Here is a 24642-nt window from a genome sequence, read left to right on the forward strand (position 1 = left end):
TCAAGACTCACAAGTCCAAAAATAGATTTATTTGTGTGTCTTTCAAATATATTGATCAAATGTCAATAAGTTCTATCATGTAAAACAGAATCTGGGAACATTTTATAATTTAATCTTTCCAACACACAAAGAAAATATATCAATGTCAGTGCGCTCTTATACAAAAATATACAACCCAGTCAGTCATTTCTAAGTGATGATGAGGTCCTGTCTCTCAACCATGTGAACAATGTGGTTCTTTTTTTGTTTTTTGTTTTTTTAAACAAACCTTTCAAGTATATTGACCTAAACCAGCCATACCCCCAAACCCAACCCCACCCATGTTGCGCAATTGGCCCTCACTGACTGGGACTGTCTCAGCTTCTCATAACGATGCATTGCTTTATAAATTTAAAAAAGGGAATTGTTTTGTATTCGTATGGGATGAATTGATAACTGCCAGGGGTCTTAAAGCCTGGAGGTTGGCTTGACTTATGTTGATACTAAGAAAATATTGTCTTTTAGCTTGATACAACATTTAACACTTATATAGTTCTCAATACAATATAATCCTCAAAAGACAAAAAACATACAATAAAACGTACACCAGACGCTCAAGTCACACAAGCAATAGAATAAGATGCAAAGTGCAGTTAAAATATCAGTAATATTGCTAAAAAATAGATGCACTCTTAAAAAAAAGCAGCCCCCTGAATGCAAGCTACTAGCCAAGCAAAGTAAACATCATACACCCACACGTCAAAAATATAAAGTCTGTGTCAAAAAAAACACTGACCAGCAGCTAAAGCCACATCTCTGCTGAAGCCGTTTGAAAAGAGACTGATGCATTTTATGGCCGCTTTTATTCTGTCAAATTGTCCTCTGACGTTTCTACAGATGGCAACAATAAGGAGCACTCTTTTGACTATTTGCACTGCTACAGTTGAACACCTAAAAAAAAAGCATAAAATTGAAATGAAATCTGACATGATCCAGTAGTATGTTAGCCCTTTAGCCACCGCTGGCCTGACGGCGATGCTTCTGACGACGACCAGCCACTTTATTGCTTGCAGCTGATGAAACAGTGAAGTGATGAGTCACATGCCTGTTACACTGAATAGTTTTTATGTGGTTTGATGACACATTTTAATGAGCTTACCTGTGTCCCGCTTCTGCAATCTGTGTGGAATTTGGACAGTGTATGACCCTGGTAGTCCTGGTAAACCTGGGCGTCCAGGATCACCTGGACAGACACAAAAACTCTCAGTCCCTTGCATGTTTCAGTCACTCCACTAAAACATAACTCTGAAAAGCCAGCACTGTTTAAATGTACCCTTGTCTCCTCTGGGTCCTGGGTACCCTCTTTCTCCCTTCGGTCCAGGGCTTCCTGGAGGCCCGGGGATGGTGCCATAGGCTGCGCAAGAGCAAAAGCACAGATTCTGTCGTGATGAGGCAACATTTTCCAGCTACACTTACATAAGTCTTGATCGTTTTCCATTGCTGTAAGATTCAACCTGATACAGTATGTGGAAAATCATGACTCTATATTCTCACTTCTGAAGAACTCCATGAGGTCAGCTGTGACATTGCCGTAGGACGCGATGACACGGGTGTAACCAGGTGGTCCAGGAGGGCCAGGTGGACCAGGGGGGCCTTGAATCGCTCTTACGTTCGTCGTCAAAGGACCCTCAACCAGGTACTCCTGCAGCAGGCCTTGATCTGTGGGAGGGTTGTTAGAAAACAGTACTTTCATCATTGTTGGCCAGAGGTGGAAGAAGTATTGAGATCCTAATCCTAATAGTAATAAACATAATAAAGGCACATACAGAAAATCTGTATGTTTAACAGCTGCAATTGACTCACTCTTGATGTAGTCTGTAACTTTCAAGGCAACGTTGCTGTAGTCCAGTGTCTCAGTGAGCTTGCTGACGTCGATCTCTCTACGCTCAGAGCCGTAGCGGGAGTCACCCTGAGAGCGGCTCTGACTCTGGCTCTGGCTCTGGCCCTGGCCATGTGAGTAGCTCTGGATGTAACCCGGCTCTCCACGTTCTCCTTTCTGACCCCTCGGTCCTGGAGGCCCTGGAAGTCCCACGATGATGCGACGAACACTGTCACCTTAAAAATAAAAGTTCATCTGTGGTACCTGGACTCATTTGTGCTGTTAGGAATGATGTTTCCGTCTTAAGTTTTACACACGTGTACACACTGAGCATGGGATTCATGCAACAACACAGTAAAAGCAGGTTTGTGAAGTGGTCACATGTCTTGTCTATGTGAGATGTTAGGAGCTTACTGGTCAGATAATCCTGAACTTCAGCACGGATGCTGTCCCGAGGGAAGTTTCCACTGTAGGAAACTGATCTAGTGTAAGTTCCTGGGGGACCCTGTGGTCCCTGTGGACCTGGAGGACCAGGAGGGCCAGGAAGACCTCTGAACCCAGAACCTGAGAGAGATTCAGTTCAAAGTTATTGTCACATGCAGAGCATGATGAGGAAACCTTGTGCAATACTACTATGTTAAAGGGAGTGGATGGCAGACCGTAAAAAATCAGGAGTGGACAAACAACCATCAAAATTACCACTGGGTTTCATTAACACCTCTCTAGGTGAATGTTCAGCTACATGAAGGTAGGCTCTACTCCAGGGCTGATGAACTGCATTAAAGAAGTACTTAACACCCTCTGAAAATCATGTTTTAGTTGATGTTCAGTTATTTGACTTCTTGCCTCACAGTGACGTAGAAGTACTCAAGGGAGTGTCAGTGCACTGTGACATCACTGTTGGGGGCGGGATTAGGAGAAATTGCCTCTCATTTTACTATATTCATGTGAGGAATTTGACCTGAAGCCATTTCTGTAGAGTATATTTTTCTAAAACAAAAAGATTTCTTTGATAAAAATTGGAAATTGAATTTATGGGTAGATGTGTTCAATAAAAATGCGGATAAACTTTGATTTGAATGATGACTTTGAATGATTTTGGGTTATTTGTAAATGTTACAGTCCTGCTACAGTAAATTACCTCTGAAGACAGTCCACAAGCCTTCATTCATACAAGACACTATGTTCACCCTGTCTGTCAGACTCACCCTGCAAGTAACGCTGAATATCCTCCAAGCTGTAGCCACGACCTTCCGCCCCAAACGCAGAGGAAGTGGAGACTCCTGGAGGCCCCTGAGGGCCAGGAGGGCCAGGTAGCCCTGGGACACCTGGAGGACCAGGAGGGCCATGTGCTACAGAAGAGCTGATCCATGAGCGGAATTCTGAATCTGGGCAAGTGGATGAGGACAGCATGAAGATGGTGAGTGAGTGAGTGAGTGAGTTGGTTAATTTTCACTGTTCTCAGAGAGCAATGAAAGACAACGCTGATTAGCTTTGTTTAATTAAAGAGCAAAACAACAAGATGAGTGGATTAAAATCCAGTTCAGTCTGTATACAGTTTATCTTCACTCCACAGGTGAAATAACATCAGTATCTGTTAGTCTGGCAGACCTAATAAAATGATCTTACTTCTCATCAGTGCAGAATAGTCAATGGCAGCTGTACTGAAGCCAGAGCCAGGAGGTCCAGGAGGACCGGGTGGCCCAGGGGGACCTCTGGCAATCCCTCTTCCTGAAAATGACAAACGCATTTTGATTGTTTGATTAAGCCCAGGCACCGGGTCCAGAGTTATTTTCTGTTAATGCAAACTGTGCTTACTATTCATGATGTTGAAGACATATGTGGCTATCTCCTCTACAGTATAACTGCCCGAAAATCCTCCTGATGTCCCTGATGTCCCTGATGTCCCTGGTGGACCTGGCGGGCCTGGTGGTCCTGGTGGTCCTTGTGGTCCTTGAGTTCCTTGAGTTGCTTGAGATCCTGACAAATATCTCCTCACATCGTCTCCTAGTCAGATCACAGCAGAGATAGTTTAGCCTGCTGCACCCACTGAAAAAGTCCTTAAGGGTTTTTGTCTTTGCAGTCAGATGAGATGATGTTGAAGAGTAATATGTAGATGTCAGATTTATCTGATACCATTTGGCTCAGAATATATGTTGCACTTACGCTGAAGCAGGACAATGAGATCATTGACTGACTGGAATCCAGAGGCAGGTCCAGGAGGACCAGGTGGTCCTGGAGGACCCTGAACACCAATGCCAAGGCTTGAGCCTGACCCTGCAATTGCATAATACAGTTAAAGGTGGCTCCATTCTAATGATAAGCCCCCTCACACTATCATTTAGTAACATAAATTCTGAGGAAAAACACAGGCTTACTTTGCAGGTATGCAATGATACGAGCAGAGATGTCCTCTATAGAGCCTGAGAAGGTCCCAGGCCTTCCTGGAGGCCCAGGTGGACCTGGAGGTCCAGGGATACCAGCCTGTCTGCTTCTACCTGCATGGAACCAATCAAACATGTGAATACTCTGTTCTGTCCCCATGACTGCCTGTGACCTTGTGACCTTGTGACCTTGCTTCAGAAAAAAACTCTTACTTAGATAGTCAGTGATGTACTGCTGCATCTCACTAGAGGAAGCAAAGGAGCCTGGCATGCCTGGAGGGCCAGGAGGACCTGGGGGACCAGGAGGTCCTGAGGTGACAGAGATGGAGCCTGAGGAAAAAAAACATAGTAAAAACCCTCAAGAAGATATGTGGTGTCAAACTTTAAAGCCACTGTGAGCTATTGTAAAGAGTAGTTAGGACAGTAATTATGGTTTTCTCTACCTCGTGAAGAGCCAGGAATACCAGGAGCTCCGGTGTCCCCTTAGAAATGATAAAAAAAAAACAACAAAAAAACCCCAACAAAACCATTATCAGGTGAATACGGTATTTACTCTGAAACTCAGTAAAACACAGACAGCATTCACGCAGTCAGTGTCATCACATTCAGTGTGATGTTAGAGTTACCTTTGACTCCTGGCAGTCCTGGATGTCCAGGAGGCCCTGGTGGACCTGGTGGTCCAGGGATCCCGTTTCCTCCAGTGTAAGTTGGTACTGTAAGGAAAAAATAAATATACAGTGTCAGTATATAACACTGTGCATTAATGAATCATACTATGGCTCTTTAATATAAATGCAATTTGATTATTTACAATTTTTGTTTGAAAAAGGCCTGACCTCTCTCAGAGCTTCCTGGTCTTCCTGGGCTGCCAGGCATACCTGGCTCTCCTGTTTCACCAGAGACACAAATGCGTAGTCACATTTATTGATACTGGAAAGGTTTGTTGACAGGGAGGCTCACAACTATTTGCACTGTTATTTAATGGTCACAAAACTTAAATAAAGCATAAAAAAATACAAAATGAAAAAGCAAATGATTTAAACACAATATACAAAAATGAAACAAAGAAAATCACCAAATATACTGATAGAGATCTGATGATAAAGTGCTAATAGAACTATAGGAGGGGAGGTTGGTTTAAATGAGGCAAAAGAGGTTAGACAACTTTACAAAATCTGATCACCTGTTGATCCTTTAGGCCCAGGAGGCCCAGGTGGTCCTGGTGGTCCAGTGTAAAATGCTCCTGTAAGAACAACAGTGTTGAATCAGTGGCATCACCGAGTCATGTACAGTTTCCTGTTACTGCTGCTTACATGTGTAAACCATATCAACACTGGGCACACGTTCAGATTTTGGATCATACCAGAGGAGGATGCAAAGCCTGAGTCTCCTTTCTCCCCTTTAGGTCCTGGTATTCCATAACCTAAAAAGCAAAAAATTATGATTAAAGTTTCATTTGAAGAATGGATGAGCTTCACAAAATACAAAAAAATAAACCACACTTGATCTACTCGCCACTGTATCCTTATTTGAAACTGTATATTTGATGAGCTGAAATACTTGCCTGGCTGACCTGGAGGCCCAGGTGGTCCTGGGGGTCCTTGTCTCGAATCTCCTAATGAAAACATTTTTTAAAACAGTCAGTGATACAACTGGAAGAATATTACAAGAAGACACTGCAGGAGCAGAAGGCGGTCATTCTCAGGTGGTGTCAAACAAATCCAGCAGAATCATTAAGGATGGTCTCTTTGATAACGCTGCAGCAGAGCATGTTGTGTCCTATTTACCTGTACGTCCAGGAGGTCCAGGTGGACCCGGTGGGCCAGGTGGGCCAGTAAGTCGTGAGACTCCACGAGTACCATACTGACCTAAAGCAGAGAGAACCAAGGTAAAACTGTAGTGAATTACAATTTCTTTTTCCTTGTACAGCTTAAATGTGAACCTTTGCTGAACAGATGTGGCCACAAGTGACAATTTCAGGATACATTGGTAAATGATAAAATGTAGAGTAACAGTAGCACAAGTAGGAAAGAGTGTGTATTCAACAAACAAACCTTAATTACAGTTAAAGCAATATCTATCTAAAGTTTGCTAACATTAGCTGACCCCTAACCCCAGCCACCACACGCTACAAGGTACTGAAAGACCTAAAAGAAAACATGGCTCATTATTTTTGATCAAAAAAAAATGTGGGGAAAATAATCAGCATCTCAGTCTGCACAGCACTTAGATTTTATGCCACTCAAGTTTTCTCTATCATTACGTTATTTGTTGAATTTTCCTGCTAAAACATCCTTTTAACTACTGAATTCTTCCAGCAGGCAAATATTTTTGCTGGAGTGAAAGGGACAGAGGGCTCTGATGTCAGACGCGTCTTTTTAGTTTGAAAATAAGTCTTAATTTACCCAGACTTCATGGGAAATTAGTCCTAGTTTAGATAGCCAAGAATCAGACATTTCATTGCTTCTAAATTAAACTTTTCATTTGCAAGATCAAGACTGCGCTATTTTAATTTTCTTTTAATTTTTTTAGTCTTGCTTTAAGAGCTGCTGTTACACAGCAGATGCAGCAGGTTACTTCTTACCTCTAAACACTATATGTCTGATTTATAGCAAACCATCAAAAGCACTTACTACTCTCAGATGCAGATGAACTTATAGTTTCAGTCATTCTCACAGTCACGCCTGGTTCTCCCTGGTCTCCCTTATATCCTCTGTCGCCTTTAAGACCTGTGAAGACAAACAAAATGCAGCATCTGTTAAAGACTGAGGGCTACATATCCAATCTAAAACACTTCCTTTGGGAGAAAAAATGTGCAATAACCTACCAGGCTGGCCAGGCAGACCAGCAGGGCCAATGGGACCTGAGGATTGAAATCAAGACAAAAGACAAGGAATTAAAACGTATATAAGTATTGTCACTACTGCTAAGGTAGTGACTAAGATGCAAGATATGTAGCCAAGGACATCTGCAGAGCTATCAAGGGTCAGACCTGATAATCCAGGAGGTCCTGAAGGGCCGGGAGGTCCAGCAGGTCCAGGTGGTCCTGGGATGCCAACAGAAGAGGAACCAGCTGGAAAATAAAAGTGATGGTCAGACATCCTGGAGCTAACGTCATCATCAATTATGTGTCAGAGTCTAACTTTCATCATGTTCTGTTACCTGCATTGACGATTCTGCCTGGTTCACCAGTGTCACCTAAGAACAGACACATGCTATGTCAGATACAGCGTTTAAGAATTAATAGCACAAGAATACTGTATTTTGTTCCGCCCTCAAGGCTGAATCAGCAGCTGTACCTTTGGTGCCAGGTTGTCCTGGATTTCCTGGTATCCCTAAATGCAAGATAACAGGGCACTTTTAGTGTTGAGAGCGTTAAAAGCAAAGAATGTAAAGCAAGCTGTTGGTGAGAATTGCTACGTCACAGAATTAATAATAAAACTACAACGGATGTTTTGGTTGTATAGTCGTACCTGGTGGTCCTTGAAGCCCAGGTACTCCTACAGAGGAGGGGGGGTTATGAATATATCTCATCATATTATCCACTGATGATACTGTTAATATAGAAAAGTAAAGATCATGCTTCATAAGAGCAACTCTTCACTATACCTGGAGGTCCAGCATCTCCGGGAAGCCCAGGAGGACCTCTGAGTCCAGCGGCTCCTGCAACTCCTTGGTCACCTGAAGGCCAAAAATAAAATGAAGAGGATTTTGTTTTTCTCTGAAAATAAAGAAAAGCCTAGTTTTTAGCCTGGCCGTCATTCATTTTTGATCTGTGTAGCTGACTCATTTACCTCTTGATCCTTTTGCACCATCATGTCCAGACAATCCTGATGACAAAAACAGAAATAAAATATACAAGAGAGGGGTCTTTAAGTGCAGACTCACCTCTACTGCCCCCTTGTGGAAGTTCTCATTTCTGCCACATTGAAATCGGTTATAATGATTCCACATAACATTAACAGTTTCAGAAAAAAAGACGAGTGAGCTATATAAAGCTTAACTGTCTTTGATTCTACATTGTTAAAATTAAAATTAATTGTTCTATAAAATAATGTTTATGCTCAGTTCGAAGAGCTTTTTCCCATTTTCTTGGATGGGTGGAATTTTTGCCATGATCACACTCATCATCTTAATTCGTCACAGTCAAGTCCCATTAAAGTAACAGTGCAAGATTTTGAGCAGTTTCAAGGCAACTAGCAGAGACTCCAAGAAATTAGTGCTTCCAGCCATGAATTAGTACGAGACATGACCCTCATAAAATGGCAAACTAGTTCAGAAGCACAATACTACGAACTGAGTCTAAGAATCAGGAAATTATCTGAGATCCTGTGACTCACCCATTGACCCTTTGGATCCTTTCTCTCCAGCTGGCCCTTGCAGACCTGGTAAACCAGGATCACCTGAGGAGTGGAATAGCTGGATTAGAGAACTCACATAGACTGTACAAGGTATTAAAAAATGCAAATTTGACTTATACAAATATAGTTGAATTCACAAAGCTGTACTGACCTGGCACTCCTCTGAGACCTTTGTCACCAGGTTCACCTAAAATAAACAATTAATAAACTATGGTTAGAAACACTGTCCACACAAGTCCTATCCAAATTTGAAGTAGTTACAACAAACCTTTAAGTCCTTGAAATCCAGCAAGCCCCCTATCACCTGCAGAGTGAGAAGAGAGACTGTGAATAACATGATATAGTTAAGAAAATTAACTGTGCATTCCACTGTGTATAGGAAGTTAACAACATCCAACCTACCTTTAAGCCCAGATGGCCCTGGCTCACCACGGAAACCCTGAGGACCTGGTTGACCTATAGCAAAAAAGTTCATGTAAAATGGCAGGGATTAAGTCAAGGTATTTTAGAGCTGGCACTGGTAAATTCAATAATATTCATCAAAGAAATCACAGTAGTGGTCCACTGGACTGATAACAGGGAGAAACTGACCTGGTGGTCCAGAAAGCCCAGGAACTCCAGGTGCACCTGGAATAAAGATGAATAATTATTAGAAGAAAAAACACTGTGCTAAAAGAACATTCTAACAGCCTTTGGACATGTTAATAATCATACTAAAAATACATAGTACTAATGTGTGTTTTATTTTACAAATTATTATTAGCCTAAACTGTTAAATACATAACTATGTCAGGGTAGAGATAATGTTGGTGGGTGTGAATGAGGCTGCATTGGCAAATGACTCTATGCTGCCACCTGGTGCTGATCATAGTACAGATTCTCCTTTTTAGACAATTAGGTTATTTTGTTGTAGTTTTGTTTGTCATTTATTGAACTGAAAACCAAAGGGACAGGGATTTATGTTCAGTGATCTCACCTTTTGGTCCAGCTGGGCCAGGAGGTCCCACAGGCCCGGTAAATCCAAGATCTCCAGGAGCACCTGCATATACCAAACACATCAGATTATCTCGTAACACACTGTTCTTAAACCACGATAAGTAAGCTGATATTAGTATCACTAATGAGCACAAAAAACTCTGTTACAGCTGTGAATCTGAGCCGTACCTTTGTCACCTTTCACCCCAAAGCCTGGAGGTCCTGGCTGACCCCTGGGGCCAGCTGGGCCCTCATGACCCCTGATACCCGATTGCCCTTCCGGCCCACGATCACCTGATCAGACATTTAACATACAAATACTCAGTCATTCTAAATAAATTTAAAAGTGTACTTGTGTCATGTAGTTTGACCTGAAGTACTCTCTGTACCTTGGTGTCCTTTCTGTCCTTTAGGACCCTCAGGGCCTGGATATCCTATCACACCTGGAGAATCAGGGGTCAAAGGTCACAGTCAGTAAAATGACATCATGATACTGCACAATAAACCTGGGAAAATGTAAAACACTGGCAATGATTTGAGGAAAATGTTAGTGATCATTCCTCACCTGGAACTCCAGGTGAACCAGAATCACCTGTGAAAAATGAAACACACATTCAAATATCGTAAAAGAGCACAGAAATAAAAATTCAAAAGCAGAACGACAGAAACAGAGCTGGAAAATCTGGAAAAAAATTCTTGCAGGAAATGTTCTTGTTTCCCAACCTTTAGATCCAGGGTCCCCTGAAAAAAATAAACACGAAAGAATATTAATTAATTAAACAGTTTATGTTGAATAATTGAAAAGGCCCATAAGTTTATATTTTATGAAATAAATCATATTTTAATTTCACCTTTAGGTCCAGGCAGCCCTCTCTGTCCCTGCACTGAGGATGCTAAAAAGGCTGAGAAAGAACACAACATTTTAGTGAACTTGAACGTGGTGTGTGTGCGTGCGTGCATGTGTGTGTGTGTGTGTGTGCAGTACCTTTGAATGTTTGTGATTCCATTTCAGTTCTGAGCATGTGATTGATCATAATCTGAAGAGCATGAGAGTCTATGCGTCCTCCACTCACAACGGTCCCACCACTGAAACTGGTACCAGTGCCGCTGGAGCTGCTGCTGGTGCTGCCACTTCCAGCACCGGTGCCACCGGACTCACTGGCACCACCAGTCCTACTTCCAGTGCCGAGGTCATTGCTGCTGCCACCTGTGGAGCCACCACCACCACCACCCCCACCACCACCAGCAATTCCGATTTGTATTTTGGAGCTTGTGCCTCCGCCTCCAGCAGCCAAGTGTATTGTGCCGTCAGTGTGACCAGTACCTCCACCGCCAACATTGGTGTTGATGTCATTGGGAGAACCTGACCAGCGACTGGTATGAGCACTGGCGGCCGAAGACTTAGACTCCAGGGCTGCCACGCGATTCTTCAGCTTTCTCACGTCCTCAGCTGAGAAATGGGCATCAAGATTTATTAAGATATACATACAATATACACACTTTTAATTAATTTATCCTTTTTTTTAACCTTTACTTTACCAGAGGAGTATCATTGTTTACAACCAACTAGAGACACAAATTCACTCCATTCATTCCAAAGTAATGCAACCAATCAGTTTCCCAGTTTCCAGTTTCCCTGGACTCAGTGAGTTAGCTGTGGGCTACAACTTGAGGCCAAATAATTGCCTACATACTGACAAACTGGTTTCATTAAAAGTATACAGAATTAGCTGTTAGAAGTTCCTTTTTGCAGTATATCCAAGGATGCAGAGAAAACTATTACTGGGTTTCTCTGACACTGAAGAAAACTTAAAAATGTGATGATTCTCTGGCAAGTTTTGAAGTTACAAAGAGCGTCTTTTTCTGTGATTGCGGAATTTAAGACATTTGTTTGCTAAATCTGGCAGCACTGAATTAGAAGTATCCTGATTTCAGTATACCCATAGATGTACAGACAATAATTACTAGATTGTTTTAACACTGAGTTTCAGGCCATTTGTTGAGTTATGATGATGAGTGTTTTTCTATTAATCGTGAACAGACTGATGGGAGTTTATGATGTTTTCAGGAAGTGCAAGTCAAAACAAAATATAAAAATACGTGTTTCACATCTGTGTGTTCAGAGCTGACAGAGTTATGATGCTGAGAAGAGTATGAGTCTGATTTTCTTTTGATGGTCCCATCACTTAGTATCTGGTATTAGTGCATGGCACTGAAAAAAAATCTAGCAACAAATCTTAAAATATAATTTTTTTGGGGGGTCAACCTCGAGAGAGCAGTTACACTGACAGCTGAACACTGTTGTACTTTCTGACAAGAACAGCTCAACAGGTTTTGAGGTGCACATTTACCTGCAACTTAAAATATACTTCGAGTCAGAGGTTGCAGATGTTTTTTACCAAATTCTTTTGTCACATTCATAGCAGGATAAATCCACATCAACAACTCTCCTGCTGCAAGAAAACAAACTGAAGTCTCTGATGTCATCAAGCAACAATTTCTGGAGCCGCTCCACTGACAATGAATGCCAGACCGACTTTATGGCAGCGGGACAGTACCCAGAGCTCAAATCTCCAGGGAGAGGAGTACATTTACTGTCCCACAGTTCTTAGCAGCTCTGTGAAATAATGCTCACTACCCTGTAAAAGCTGAAACACACATTTTGTTGGTTCAGAAACAGTCACTCCCAGGCGCTTAATTGCAGAGCAGCTCCAGAGAGAATCTCATGACTCCTAAAGTTTTATCTTTGAGGGGATTTTTTTATATTTCCCCCATTTAAATCTCATTACGTTGCATGAGCGAAACTTACCCAACGCAATGAGACCAAACAGAAGTCCCAGCAGGAGCAGGGAGAGGAGGAGAAGGCCCAGCAGCCATTTCCACCAGGAGCAACAAGAGTCAGAGCAGCAGCAGAATCCTCCGCCTCCGAAGATGCCGCTGTCCCTGTGAATCTCTGCAGACGGAGCAAAGAGTCAAATTCTTACTTTCAAACACAAAAACATTCATCATCATGTATCAACATGTGTGCAATCAAAAATACCTGCATAGGTGGCTTTGTCTTTCATTACAACTCCGGATGATCCATCTGATGAAGGAACAAATAAACATCACAAATCTATCTTTACAATAAAATATTTTTTTTGATATTCAAGATGTTTTTCATGACCACTCACAGTAAGAGTTGCCTGTCTCTGCCTTCAGCGGGGCTGTCTCACTGTAGCTTGAAATAAGCTTCTCTTTCTTTATTGAATCTCCTGATAGTGACCCTGTAAAATTAGAAATATTTTTATCATATTTATTGTGTGTAAGAAGCAAACAAAGAGAGAATACAAATAGAAATAAAACAAAAACAAGGAAGTATGTGAACAGATATGTTATTCAGCCTTGGTTCATGGGAACTTTGGGAACCAAAATTGGGTCCAGAAAAAGTTGAGAAACCCTGTTAAGGTGAGAGAAAAATTCATTGTTTATCCAGAAGGGGGCAGTGAATATCTGACTCACCTCCTCCGATATGAACACCGCTGCTGCTGCTGGTAAACTGCTTCCCGCTATCTTTAGCCAAAATAAGCATCTCTGCATCTCTCTTGGCTGGAACGTTTTCCTTTTCAGAGATCAAGAACTTATAGTCTTTCTTATATGCATCATCAGTTTGGGATCTAGTGGCTGACGACAACAAAAAAGGACAGGAATTGTTATAATTTTTAGAAACCGAGAATTATTTTTGCAGTGGTAACTTTTCCTCAGATAAGAGGGGACTTACTTGTAGAGACTCCAGTGCTGATGACACCACCACCATTTGACACGTTCTTCTGAACGCCATAACCTTTAACACACACAGATAAACACTCAGGTGAGAAAGGAGCTATTTTGTATATTTGTTGAGTACAAAACATTTAACACTGTCAAAATATTGCGGAAACTGTCAGAAAACATGCTACCGCACCTCCTAGGTTAGCATTTATGTTGGCTCCACTGGTGGTGAGAACACTGCCAGAGGTGGGTGCCAGGTTATTCTGGAAGCCATAAACTGTAAACAGAGATGCACTATTTGATTTGAGTAAATAATATGAAAATATTAAAATAGCACACACATAACCCACTTGTCAAAATGTTCACAAAACAAGAAAAAAGATAAGAAGAAAACCAAAACAAAAAACATAGACTCAACCCTACATTGGACATGGATATTCAGACAGAAAATAAAAATAAAACAAACCATAATAAGTAAATGCAACACAAATCAGGTGTTTTTAATTTTAAACTGAGTCATGGCAAAGGACACAAACACTAAACGTGGATATAAATTTTATTTTATATTTATGTTTATATATCTATTTATGCATAACTATGTCAATTTACAGTACATAACATAGCACCAGCAAAGACAAGACCACATTTCACCTGCATGTAACAGGCAACATTCAAGGGACACTGGCTTCACCTGACAGGGACGAGGGTGAGTTAGGGCCCAGCGGCGAGTTTCCACCCGACATGTTGTTGGTGCTGACCTGGTACGTGTAGGTGCTGGTGTTGCCAGCGACCACCGTGGTGGAGGGGGAGGGCAGCGTGGAGGTGGACCAAGAGAAGGTTGGAAGTGTAGCATCCAGCGTGTCATACTGTCCTGATCTCATACTGCCCTCATAATGTCCTGATCTCATGCTGCCGTCATACTGTCCTGATCTCATGCTGCCGTCATACTGTCCTGATCTCATGCTGCCATCATACTGGCCTGATTTTACACCAGTATCATATTGCCCTGATTTCAGACTGATGTCATATTGTCCTGACTTTATACTGGTATCATACTGGCTAGATTTTACACCAGTAGCAAACTGTCCTGACTTCAGACTGGTATCATACTGGCTAGATTTTACACCAGTAGCAAAATGTCCTGATTTCAGACTAGTATCATATTGGCCTGATTTCACACCAGTGTCATACTGGCCTGATATCAGAGTGATATCATACTGGCCTGATTTTGCGCCAGTATCAAACTGCCCAGATGTATCATACAGGCCAGATGTGTCAATGGTATTGAATCCACCTGATCTCACACCAGAGTTAAATGAAGTTGAAACTGCAGGAGAGAAAAGGCACAAAGACAAAAATCAGGTGTCTATCAGTCAAGTGTCTCTCACTTAAATCTAACCCAGTTTGTGGCTCTCACGCTTTGTCAACATTCAACAACCCTTCATGTAATGTTTAAAATATTTCAATGAATCCTGAAATATTCTCCAATCCAGGATAAAAAAAGATTTTTGACCTTTCTCAAAAGTTGTGACGTTCTTAATTCAACATTTCCTTGGTTGAGTTGTTTGATATTAACCATGATTAAAGTTGCATTCTTAGGTGTATTTCTGTGTATTGGTGTAATCAGTTTATACTTTCATATATAATAATGCTTTGATATTTTCCTCATGTTGATCAAAATGAGAAAAGAGATTGTCATTTTAATTGTGCAGCAGATAAAACATATTTTGATCCGTATCAAGAAGTGTCTTTCAGGATTCTGTACCTTAGTGTTAACTGTCTGCAAATTGTCACAAGGGATTTACGTGCCATGAGGGGCACAAACTGAGGCCACGTTAAACCATAAATCTTTGGAAGGGAGACACGGTGTCTGTGCATGTAGAGTATGTGCATGCGTGTGACGCCGGTGAGGGTACATACCCGACTGTGTGGCCACAGAGATGGTCTTGGCTTCCACGCTGGCCTTTTTAGGGACAGGCAGGACGATGGAAGCGCTGGAGGAGCGAGTGGGGCTGACGCTGCTGGAACGACCCTTCAGCAGCTTCTTCACGTCGTCAAACTCTGTCCCTGCAAAACCACAGTGCCACCAACAATACTCCGAAAATGAGCAAACAGATATTGCTGAGAAATTCATTTTAGTGCATGAGTTTAGTCTGAAAGTATCTGAGTACACCTACTCAAGTACTGTAGCTCAATATAGCTTTGAGGTACTTCTACTGCCATGAGGTACTTCTACTCTACCACTGATTATTTTACCCTACAGATAAAAACATTGCCACAAAAACCTGTGTAATAACTAAAAAATGCAGATACTGCATTACAGTATGGAGCATTATAATGTGAGTCGCAAATGCAGTATCTACCAACAAAGTGTGTTTGTGTGACTCTAGCTGTCTAGGTAGTTGTCTCTATGGGACAGAAAGTGCAGTAACAATCAACCATTTAAATGTCTAACATCTAAATATACAAGGTAACAGTCTTAAAGTGGCATTTATTCATGAGAATTATTTTTTTTTATTGCTTTTTTTTTTGCTCAAATAATAGTGAACTTAAACCTAACTTAGCAATATAACACTGTAAAACACTTGATTACAAATGAAAGTTCATATTTTTTTCTTACGTAAAAAAACAAAAAGAAAAATATAGACTTTAAGTATAAGTAAATTGTAGTATATTTGATTTTGAAGGATTATTTTTATTATACATAACTGATTAATCACTGGGTTGTTTGATCTGTAACTGCATCACATGCTCTGAGCTGACCAGGTGTTTTATGTGTAAAACCTTGATCTTCAGAGTAATGACCTGTCAATAAAATGCCATGGAGTAAAAAGTAAAATATTTGCCCCTGAAACGTTGTGGACTTGAAGTATAAAATGGCCTAAAATAGAAGGTACCTCAGTTGTACTTAAGAACAGTACTTGAGTAAAAGTATACTGTTGGGTTGATATTTTCAGTTCAATAAAAGTGCTAAATACTTCTTCCGCCACTGCTAAAAGCACAGAAAATGCAGCACAGCAATGTGAGACCCAGCTGAGGTGGGGTTAAGGTGGCACAGAATGACTAACTACTAAAAAAATGTGGATTAAGTAAGAGCAGTTATACACTTTAGTCAGCAGGGGGAGCGATGAGCGTCTTTGTAAGTCTGACTCTCCACTGTTCTGCTTCAAACTGGAGGTGCTGTAAACAGTGACTCATGTGTGCCATTGTTGCCACCACAGATCTGGCCCCTAACTTTTTCCCTACATGAACTCAATGCAAACAAATCCATGATGCTCGCTGTTTTCATCTCACCCTGTTCTTTCGCTGATGTATATCTTCTGTCTGGGGAACTGCACATGTGTTACTAATTCAAATTTCATGGACATAAACGTGCATGTGAGAAGTGAAAGAGAAGGAATGTGCTATGCGTAATAAACTGAATACAGAGCCAAAGCATTTGACAGTAACATAATTCAAAAAACACACTTTGCTCTAAAGTAACCCTGCAGTAAAAATCTTTCACTATCTAAGTGGTTCTTTGAATGAACACAGATAAAGATGCTTTGTTGCTTTCTGAGGAATTGCATAACCGACAGCGAGTGGATCCAAGTGGTCTTACATCTGCAGGCAGTGGGAGAGGCACTTTGTAATCTGGCTCTGATCTCGCTCTCTGGAAAGAATCACAACACACAATGGACAAAGGAATCCTGATTTAATAAAATGTAAGCCAGGACAATTCAGAGTTGGATGGTGCAGAATTAATGAAGAGAGGAGTGGCACAAACTATTATTAAATACCTCTGCTTTCACTCCTCCCTCTTGTGGCGCTGGAGCCTGAAAAGAAAAAAAGGAAAAAGAAAACATAAATACATCAAAGACACATCTTGAGGATAAAGCTGGAAAAATATTGTGCATTCATAAAATATATACTCTCATACAGCTGTCACTCTCACTTACAGTAGTTTCCATAGTCTTTGCGTGTAAATTCTGGAGAGGAATTAGCGCTGGAACTTCCTAGAAGAAAAAAACACAATAGTTTAGCAGAAATATAAACAGCACCCTTGTGCCCCACAGCTTCCTTCTCTTTTTTAAGCTCTGACGCCCCGATGCCAACTGTGCACCGCCTGTGTTATTAACAGGATCTCACCGTCATAACCCCCCGAACGACTGGATATGTTCTTCCTCTCCCGGAAAGCTGGCGACAGGCCTCCTGATGAGCCAGCAGTCTGCGCTCTCCTGGCACCACCCGAGGAGCTGGACCTGACCTTTGACACCGAGCTCACATGATAACTACTCCCTCCTCCTCCTCCACTTCCGTACCCCTCTCCATCTATGTAACTCCTCCCTCCATCGCCTCCCCCTGAGGAGTCTCCTCCGAGGTAAACTCCTGAGGAGGAGCTGAAGCTGCTGGTGTTCACACCTACAGAGGCTGGAGAGATGATATGTTGATGATATAAGTTAATTTACGATTTCCTGCAACTGTATCATCTTTACACGGACGCACAAACAGGAATACGCCTGAGTCACATAAAACTCATGTGGAAGCAGTAGCAGAATGTAAATGAGTACTTTTACTCAAGTACAAATCTGAGATACGTGTGCTTAACATGAGGATTTTGTGTTATACTATATTTTATTATTATTGTTGTTTACTCATGCATTAATGTGCAAGCAACATTTACTCTTAGCTCATTTTTAACTGTTTTAATAAATGTCCACAATTTATGGTTGTTTTCCTAATGGATGAATCTGCAATCTGTTTTCTTGCTCAGTCCATGAACTGCATTGATCAATGTGAGAGAACAGGGAGAAACGCCCATCACAATTACCCAGAGCTCAAAGTGGCATCTTGAGATGTTTTGTTTTGTTTTGTTTTGTCTGACTGACAGTCCAAACCTCAACATCATTCAGTTTACAGTCATTTAAATCTGGGGAAAACCCGCAAATTGTCATATTTGAGAAGCTGAAACCATAAAATATTTGGATGTTTTTGCATGAAAAATTACTTAAATGACCAATTATCCAAAGAGTCACTGACAAAAATTGCACAACATACTGCTGAGCAGTTTGTTTGTTTTTAAATGTAGTAGTGGAACTGAAAATGCGCTATAATGGAGATACTCAAGTAAAAGATCATATTTGCACTTAAATATAGTACTTGACTAAGTGTATTTAGTTACATCCCACCTCTGTAAAGAGTTACTAAAGCAGCTTCACACTACACTTTTTCTGTATTGAGTACTTTTACTTTTGATGCTTTCAGAATATTTTGTTGACATTATGTACTTTTAGTTCAGTAACATTTTCCATGATGGACTTTTAACTGGCAGTTCTTTAAAACTGAGAACAAACCCAGAAATCAAAATTAGTCTTACTCTCTCTCTACTCTGGGTTAAAAATGCAAGATTCAGCATCTTAAAACCCATCCCAAGACAAATGCACAACTTCCCAATTTCGGCCCACGAGTGGAAATTTGCTCTCACATGAAGAGAAATAAGTTCCACTGCTGTTCTGGGTTAAGACATTCTTCTCCAAGCCCAGCCCTCCAGCACCGCTGGACATATTCCTGTGATTTGATCCGCTGGTTCCCTCTAGCAACGAGAAGACACACAGCAAAACATGGAGAAGCTGTTACTCAGTGGGTACTTCCTTTAGAAAGGCTCGGCTATAATTACTGTATTATGCCTTTAGTTTACTGACAACAATTAAAGTTAGCAGAACTGGAAAAAAAGAGACACTCACTTGGTGGTAGAGAAGTCAGCCTGGTCGTGGAGGTTACAGTTTCTGTCACAACTGGTGAAAAGACAGAAAGTTATGAGTCTGTTTACACTGTGCAGTTTATGTTAGGGCCTGTGTGTCACTCAAACTTCCATATGTTAATCCCAGTTAGCAGGTGCTGACTGGAGTGTTGAGTGACTGGCGTGGTGATGAGTTTTACGCTTCCTGAGTTGAATTAATGTGACTTTGATTGATAGATGGCGTTAATAATGCTTTATTTAACAGTTATGAGACATTAATGAAAACAATGTTTGAGCTGACAGGTTGTTTATCTTCCTCCTGCGGGCCAGTTCCTTTGTCTTTGTCTTGTCTTTGACTTTCAAAACTATTAACAACTTATTAACATTTATAAGTACAGATTTATTGCTATTATTATTAATATCATTATCATTTTAATAAGAACGCTTATTTACTGACTTGTGCTGATGACTTATTACACAGTGAGAAACATGCAACGTCTAAGTCCTCATAGTTAGCATTTAAAAGCTCTATACTAATGTTTAATAAATGGTTTATAACACTATAATATAGTTAGAAGATATACAGATATACTTTATAGAAGATATACGTTCAACATCAACTGTAACTCCTCCTGTGGACATAAGAGCAGGGTGGTGTATAAATGGATAATGACCGACAAAAGAGTCAAACAGCTGTAATAATATCAAACATGTCTTCATAGAATTGCTGACAAATGCTGTACATTAACAAAGGCTTACAAATGTCCTACTGTCCTCCATTTCAAAAACGTTTGCACTGCTTATGAATGTTACAGTGGAGGACTGACATGTTACCTTTCTTATTAATGATGATAATGTTAATAACCTTTTAGTAACTGAGTTTAATCAAGTTTAGTCAAAGTCAAGACCAAGTTCAGGGTTATTTGGACTATGTAATAAAATCTTGTCAAAACACATTAATCGCATTAACAACTGAGTATATACCAAACAAAATATCAACTAAATGTGGACATGTTGCTGTTTTGATTTTTACTTTGACAAAAGCTCCTTAGCACAAGGCACACTTCCAGAGCTTTCGGCCAGATCTGCAAGCCTTCATCTGTAGACAGAGTTTGCTCAACTGCCACGAAGATGGTTTATTTGTTATCATGAAAGTTAAATATGGTACAAAACCCAAACCCTGAATGCTCTGGAAGACTTCCAGTAAGTGGATCTTGTGGGATCTGTTTCTAAGCGCAAAAGGAGCATTAAAGCTTAACTTGATTACTTGTTTATTTTTTTTGGGAATTAACCCTTGACATTTGTGTTGTGAACTACTTTAACAGAGAAAAATAGCAAAAATGTTCTCTCTTTTGGGGTTAAAGCGATTGGACAAAATCAGAATCTACTCTCCAAATCTGTGTCTGTGCCTCTCGTCTCATTGATGCATGTAGTCGGTTGAACACCTTGTTAAATACTAAAACAGTGTGTGTGTTTGGAGGGGGGGTGGAGGGGGGATAAACATTTTGTGAAATCGGAGCTACTCGTTAATCATGAAGGAGGCAAACTTATTTTAACACTGTGCTTCCACTAAGAGGCATCTAGTTCTCCAGCCTGGAGCCTGTTGAGTCTCCCTGGATTCAGTTATAGATAATATAAATTCCATTTCAATTTCATTCTGCCTCCTCACTCCTGTCCTCTTCCTCCTCCTTCCTTTTAGGGACTTCTCTCTGTTGCAGGGCCAAGGCTAAACACTAACAGTGATCATGCTTTTGCTGCCGTTGCTCCCTGACTTTGGAAGCGAGAAGGAGAAGTCAAATGAGTGCATGAAAAGCGTCTTAAAACTTGCTTTGTTGGTTTTTTTTTTATGATCTTCTTGTTTTGTTTGTTGTGTCTAAAACCACATTCTCTTGTTTTTTCTCGTTTTCTTTTCTCTTTTCTGTGAAGCATTCTGTAACCACTGGTTTGAAAAGTGCTATGTAAATGAAGCTGACTAACTGTCTTTTAGTATAAAACAAGAGGCAGACAAGAGGACAAAATGGCTGATTACATGTTTTTCTCAGTCAGCGTCAAACATATAATCAGGCGTTCCTTGACCTCTCCATCCTTCTGTGCGTCAAAAGCCATTGGGCCCAAGATGAGCTGTCCTTTTATATTCAGTTATGACAACTGGAGAAAAACCTGGAGGATGACTTAGTCCCTGAGAAATGGAAACTGTGACCAGTGAAGGCATGACGTGATGTTAGTGATAGCAAGCCCCCAAGAAAGAGAAACACAAGCACCACCCAAGAAAAAGATGTAATGGAGTCTAAAAGTGTTTTGGGTCTTTAAACCCAGATTAACTACATACCCATCTGCCATTAAACTTTCAAATTTGGAGAAGACATGATTCTGCTGAGATTTAAGATTTTCAAAGGTATTTCTTGCTTAAACCTTTGAGAACCATAAATAAAAGTCAAGTTGTCTCCATTGTGTTGCCGCGGCTAGAGAGTTTCTGAGAGTATCTGCATACATCTACAGCTACAAGTGTGAAAAGTTTTCTGTGAATTGGGTGAACTGGCCCTTTAACTTTTGTGAATGTTTGTTGTTTATTGCTAGTTTCAAAACTTCATTAAAAAAAAAAAAAAAATCAGAAATCTCACCCCTTTCTTCTGACAAGCCTCCTGAGAAGTCCATCTCTCTTGTTAACTCGTCCATCCCATCTTATCTGGTGAGATGATGATAAAACGTTGACCACGGTAAAGCATTTACTGATGTAATAAGTCTGTTTACAAGTCTTTGACTTGTGACTGTGGATAAAATGGCATTTTAACAAACATTTGATGGGAGACGGGCAAAAATGTCAGAAGTGATGCCAAGAATGATTTGGGCTGAAGAGCAGCCTGCTTTTATCTGATGTTCGCTGCATCATCTCATCCGTCATCCATGATTTTAAAAACCACAATCTAATATTTTAGTAGATACAGATTTCCCCTGAACAACCTGTCTTTCATGAACTTGAAAAGGACAGAAACTCTGCAGCGGCCTCCAAGATAAATCAGATAAGAGACATCACATTCAGCTCTCACCTGTACAGTGTTCAAAAACTTTACAGACGCATGTAAATCTCATGTGAATAGTCGGTACCACAAGAAATTTCAATAGACTTTGTATTTACTTGGAGTCTTTGAAGACTAAACTAACAAAAGAACAAAAGAAGCCAATGGATCACTGCACAGCTCTGAAAGGCCATCCTCTCACCACACCCTGCCAGCCAAGGACATTGAACTGCATGTGCTTCATCTACAGCACATTTTAATGCACTTCTTCTTCTTCTTTTTTTAAAATAATGATATAAAAAAGCAGAAATACTCTCAAAAATGTCACTTCTTCCTCTTTCCTTATGCCCTAAGGTGCTGAAATCACTGTTTCTAGCCTGTAAAGCGTATCAATCGTTAAAGTTTCTCACTTTCTTCGTATTTCTCAGTAAGTGCCCTGATTTATTAAAGCTTGCACAAAGCTCACTTTTATGGCCTGTCACTGATCCTGTAACAACAAATATAAAAGTCTGATGTCACATAAAGCTGATGCCACATCAAGGCCAGGTCCTGTAATATTTTTAGAGGGGTGTAAATAGCACAGCAAAAAATACCTGTAAAACTATCCTGAGATCACTGTAACAGACTATAGATACCACCGGACGATAAATGATCCCCAAAAATCCCCTACACTGCTTTACGCACAAGCTAAGAAATATTTGTAATGCTTTACAAGAATGTGGAGAACTTTATGCAATTTCATCGTATAAAGCGAACAAATCTGTAGCAACCTCCTCACCAAAAAAAGAAAAAGAAAAGAAAAGAAACAGAAAAAAAGAACTTGACAGCCCATCACCAAACCCCCAGCGTGCAGCTGTTTGTGCGGAGATGCAACAGCCAGGTGGGAAGAAACAACCCTCCACATCCAACATAAACAACTTAAAAAAAAAAAAAAAAAAAAGTAAACAAATAAATAAAAGTCTCCAGGTTATCCCAGTATATAGTCCATACCTTCAGCCAACTCCAACAGCAATCAATCAAATCCCGAGTGCTTTCCAGACAGACCGACTGAACTCGTCCACGGCAGGAATAATGTGTTTAAATGAAGCTGACGCGCCGTGGTGGGATGTTCTTAAAGTCCTCCGTCCTTTTGTGCGTTTTCGCTCAACTTTCCCAGACAAGTCAAAACAGAGTTTTAGGCTCCGGTCCCAGCCGCGCCCATTAGCTCTGGGACTTGGGAGGCAGGTGTAATAGACGGCACGAAAAGCTGAATTTAAAAAAAAAACAGCGCCTGAGGGAACTAATTATCTTATCAGAGACAGATAGACGACTGTGTAAAAGTAAAGTGATGAGCTCCTCCTTCTCCTCCTCCTCCTGCTGCTGGTCCTGCTGCTGCTGCTGGTGCTGTTGCTTTAATCACCACTTCTCGAAACTGGCAAAGTTTTGGAAGGAGGTGGACAGGGAGTGTTTTTCGGAGGTGGGATTTTTTTTCTTTTTGTTCTTTTTTTCCTCTTCTTTTTTTTTGGGGATTTTAAGAGTGAACCCAATTCAAGGCCCTGCTGATCTATTGTGTGCAGTAAATCCATCCTGTTGCAGCTGGAACACATCTGCTGTACACATTGGAAGCAGAAAAGGAACATTTAGCCATTATGGTTTCAGCCACTGTGTTATTACATAACCAAACAGTATTTTACCTCATATGCAGTAGGTTGGTTTTGAAAGCATAAGCAGCATGCAAGTGTCAGTATACCTGTCAAAGTAACTTTAACTGACTGTCATCTTTGCAAAAAAAAAAGCTTATTCAGCATGTTTGTGCAGCTGTTGGAGGATCGGCTTCTGTTTTTTCCTGTTTACTACTGAGCTCAGGAATTATGATTATGATCATCTTTAGAACATGCAGAATCAAGCTGTCTCCACCACAAGCACACTCCCATGTGAGAAAATCTAAGAGCCGTTTTAAACTGCATGATCAGAATAAAAGTTCCCTATCCATTCATTTGCATTTATGCAATTTTGAGCCAAATTAGATGCTTTATTTCTCCACTGGCAGCCGCAAGCGCCAGTAGGATCCCTCACCCACCACGCCCTGTGTAGACATCCACCCACCCCGCATGACTCACAGCAAGCATGACTCCAATCTGCGCCAGTGATGGAAAACAAATGGCCCCAAGGACAGTGTAACAGAGGAGGAGCTGCTCTGCTCACATCGATGTGCAAGATTGAATAATGCCAAATCTAACAGAAAGGGGGCCGGATTAAAACAGCAAATTCCAGCAGGCTGAAAAAAATAAAAGGAGTTAACTAACTTCTGCAACCACTCTGAATAAAGCACACTCATGTTTGTATTGAGGATAACAGCTTTCCAGAGAAGGGCTCATTATTTCTCCGGAACAAGGGTTCAGCAGCTTCAAAAGTAACCAAATTAGGTGTACAGCAAGTTCAGAGGGAGTACATTACACAGCTCCTACAACACAAACACAGCACACTCACACAAACTCCTTAATCACTCGAGGTTTATCAAGATAATGTGACATGTACACATTGATGAGTCACTGTGAAGGTGAATCTTGACAACAGAGAGGTGTAAAGAAATCACCAG

At 40.8% G+C, this 24642-nt stretch overlaps 1 protein-coding gene across 4 annotated transcripts; it reads right to left on the reverse strand.

The window, feature by feature from the left end:
- Window positions 1-14: 14 nt before the first annotated feature.
- LOC121189569 (collagen alpha-1(XVII) chain-like) lies at window positions 15-23431 on the reverse strand. 4 transcript variants are annotated; one of them, XM_041049841.1, is made up of 56 exons: window positions 23055-23430; window positions 21669-21733; window positions 19052-19102; window positions 18793-18900; window positions 17457-17738; window positions 17267-17323; window positions 17108-17143; window positions 16930-16980; window positions 15249-15395; window positions 14020-14655; window positions 13522-13605; window positions 13339-13401; window positions 13080-13241; window positions 12752-12844; window positions 12619-12663; window positions 12388-12531; window positions 10903-11028; window positions 10564-10785; window positions 10430-10480; window positions 10302-10319; window positions 10144-10170; window positions 9968-10021; window positions 9768-9872; window positions 9580-9642; window positions 9195-9230; window positions 9006-9059; window positions 8872-8907; window positions 8755-8790; window positions 8583-8645; window positions 8037-8072; window positions 7852-7923; window positions 7716-7742; window positions 7542-7577; window positions 7405-7440; window positions 7235-7315; window positions 7070-7105; window positions 6876-6971; window positions 6030-6110; window positions 5807-5857; window positions 5606-5665; window positions 5426-5485; window positions 5079-5129; window positions 4869-4955; window positions 4686-4724; window positions 4456-4572; window positions 4237-4356; window positions 4025-4135; window positions 3677-3865; window positions 3488-3589; window positions 3067-3246; window positions 2273-2422; window positions 1843-2094; window positions 1534-1698; window positions 1313-1393; window positions 1139-1222; window positions 15-1052 (listed from the first exon to the last, which is right to left on the reverse strand). In XM_041049841.1, exons 2-56 carry the CDS (start codon window positions 21721-21723, stop codon window positions 991-993), a joined length of 5367 nt encoding a protein of 1788 aa, XP_040905775.1. In that variant the 5' UTR covers window positions 21724-21733; window positions 23055-23430; the 3' UTR covers window positions 15-990. The 4 variants fall into 4 exon arrangements, with proteins under 4 accessions (XP_040905775.1, XP_040905773.1, XP_040905774.1 ...); XM_041049839.1 differs by having other exon boundaries at window positions 10564-11028; XM_041049840.1 differs by lacking the exon at window positions 8583-8645 and having other exon boundaries at window positions 10564-11028; window positions 23055-23431.
- Window positions 23432-24642: the final 1211 nt, after the last annotated feature.

Source organism: Toxotes jaculatrix, chromosome 11, assembly GCF_017976425.1.
Source record: "Toxotes jaculatrix isolate fToxJac2 chromosome 11, fToxJac2.pri, whole genome shotgun sequence".
Classification (NCBI taxonomy): Eukaryota; Metazoa; Chordata; class Actinopteri; family Toxotidae; genus Toxotes; species Toxotes jaculatrix.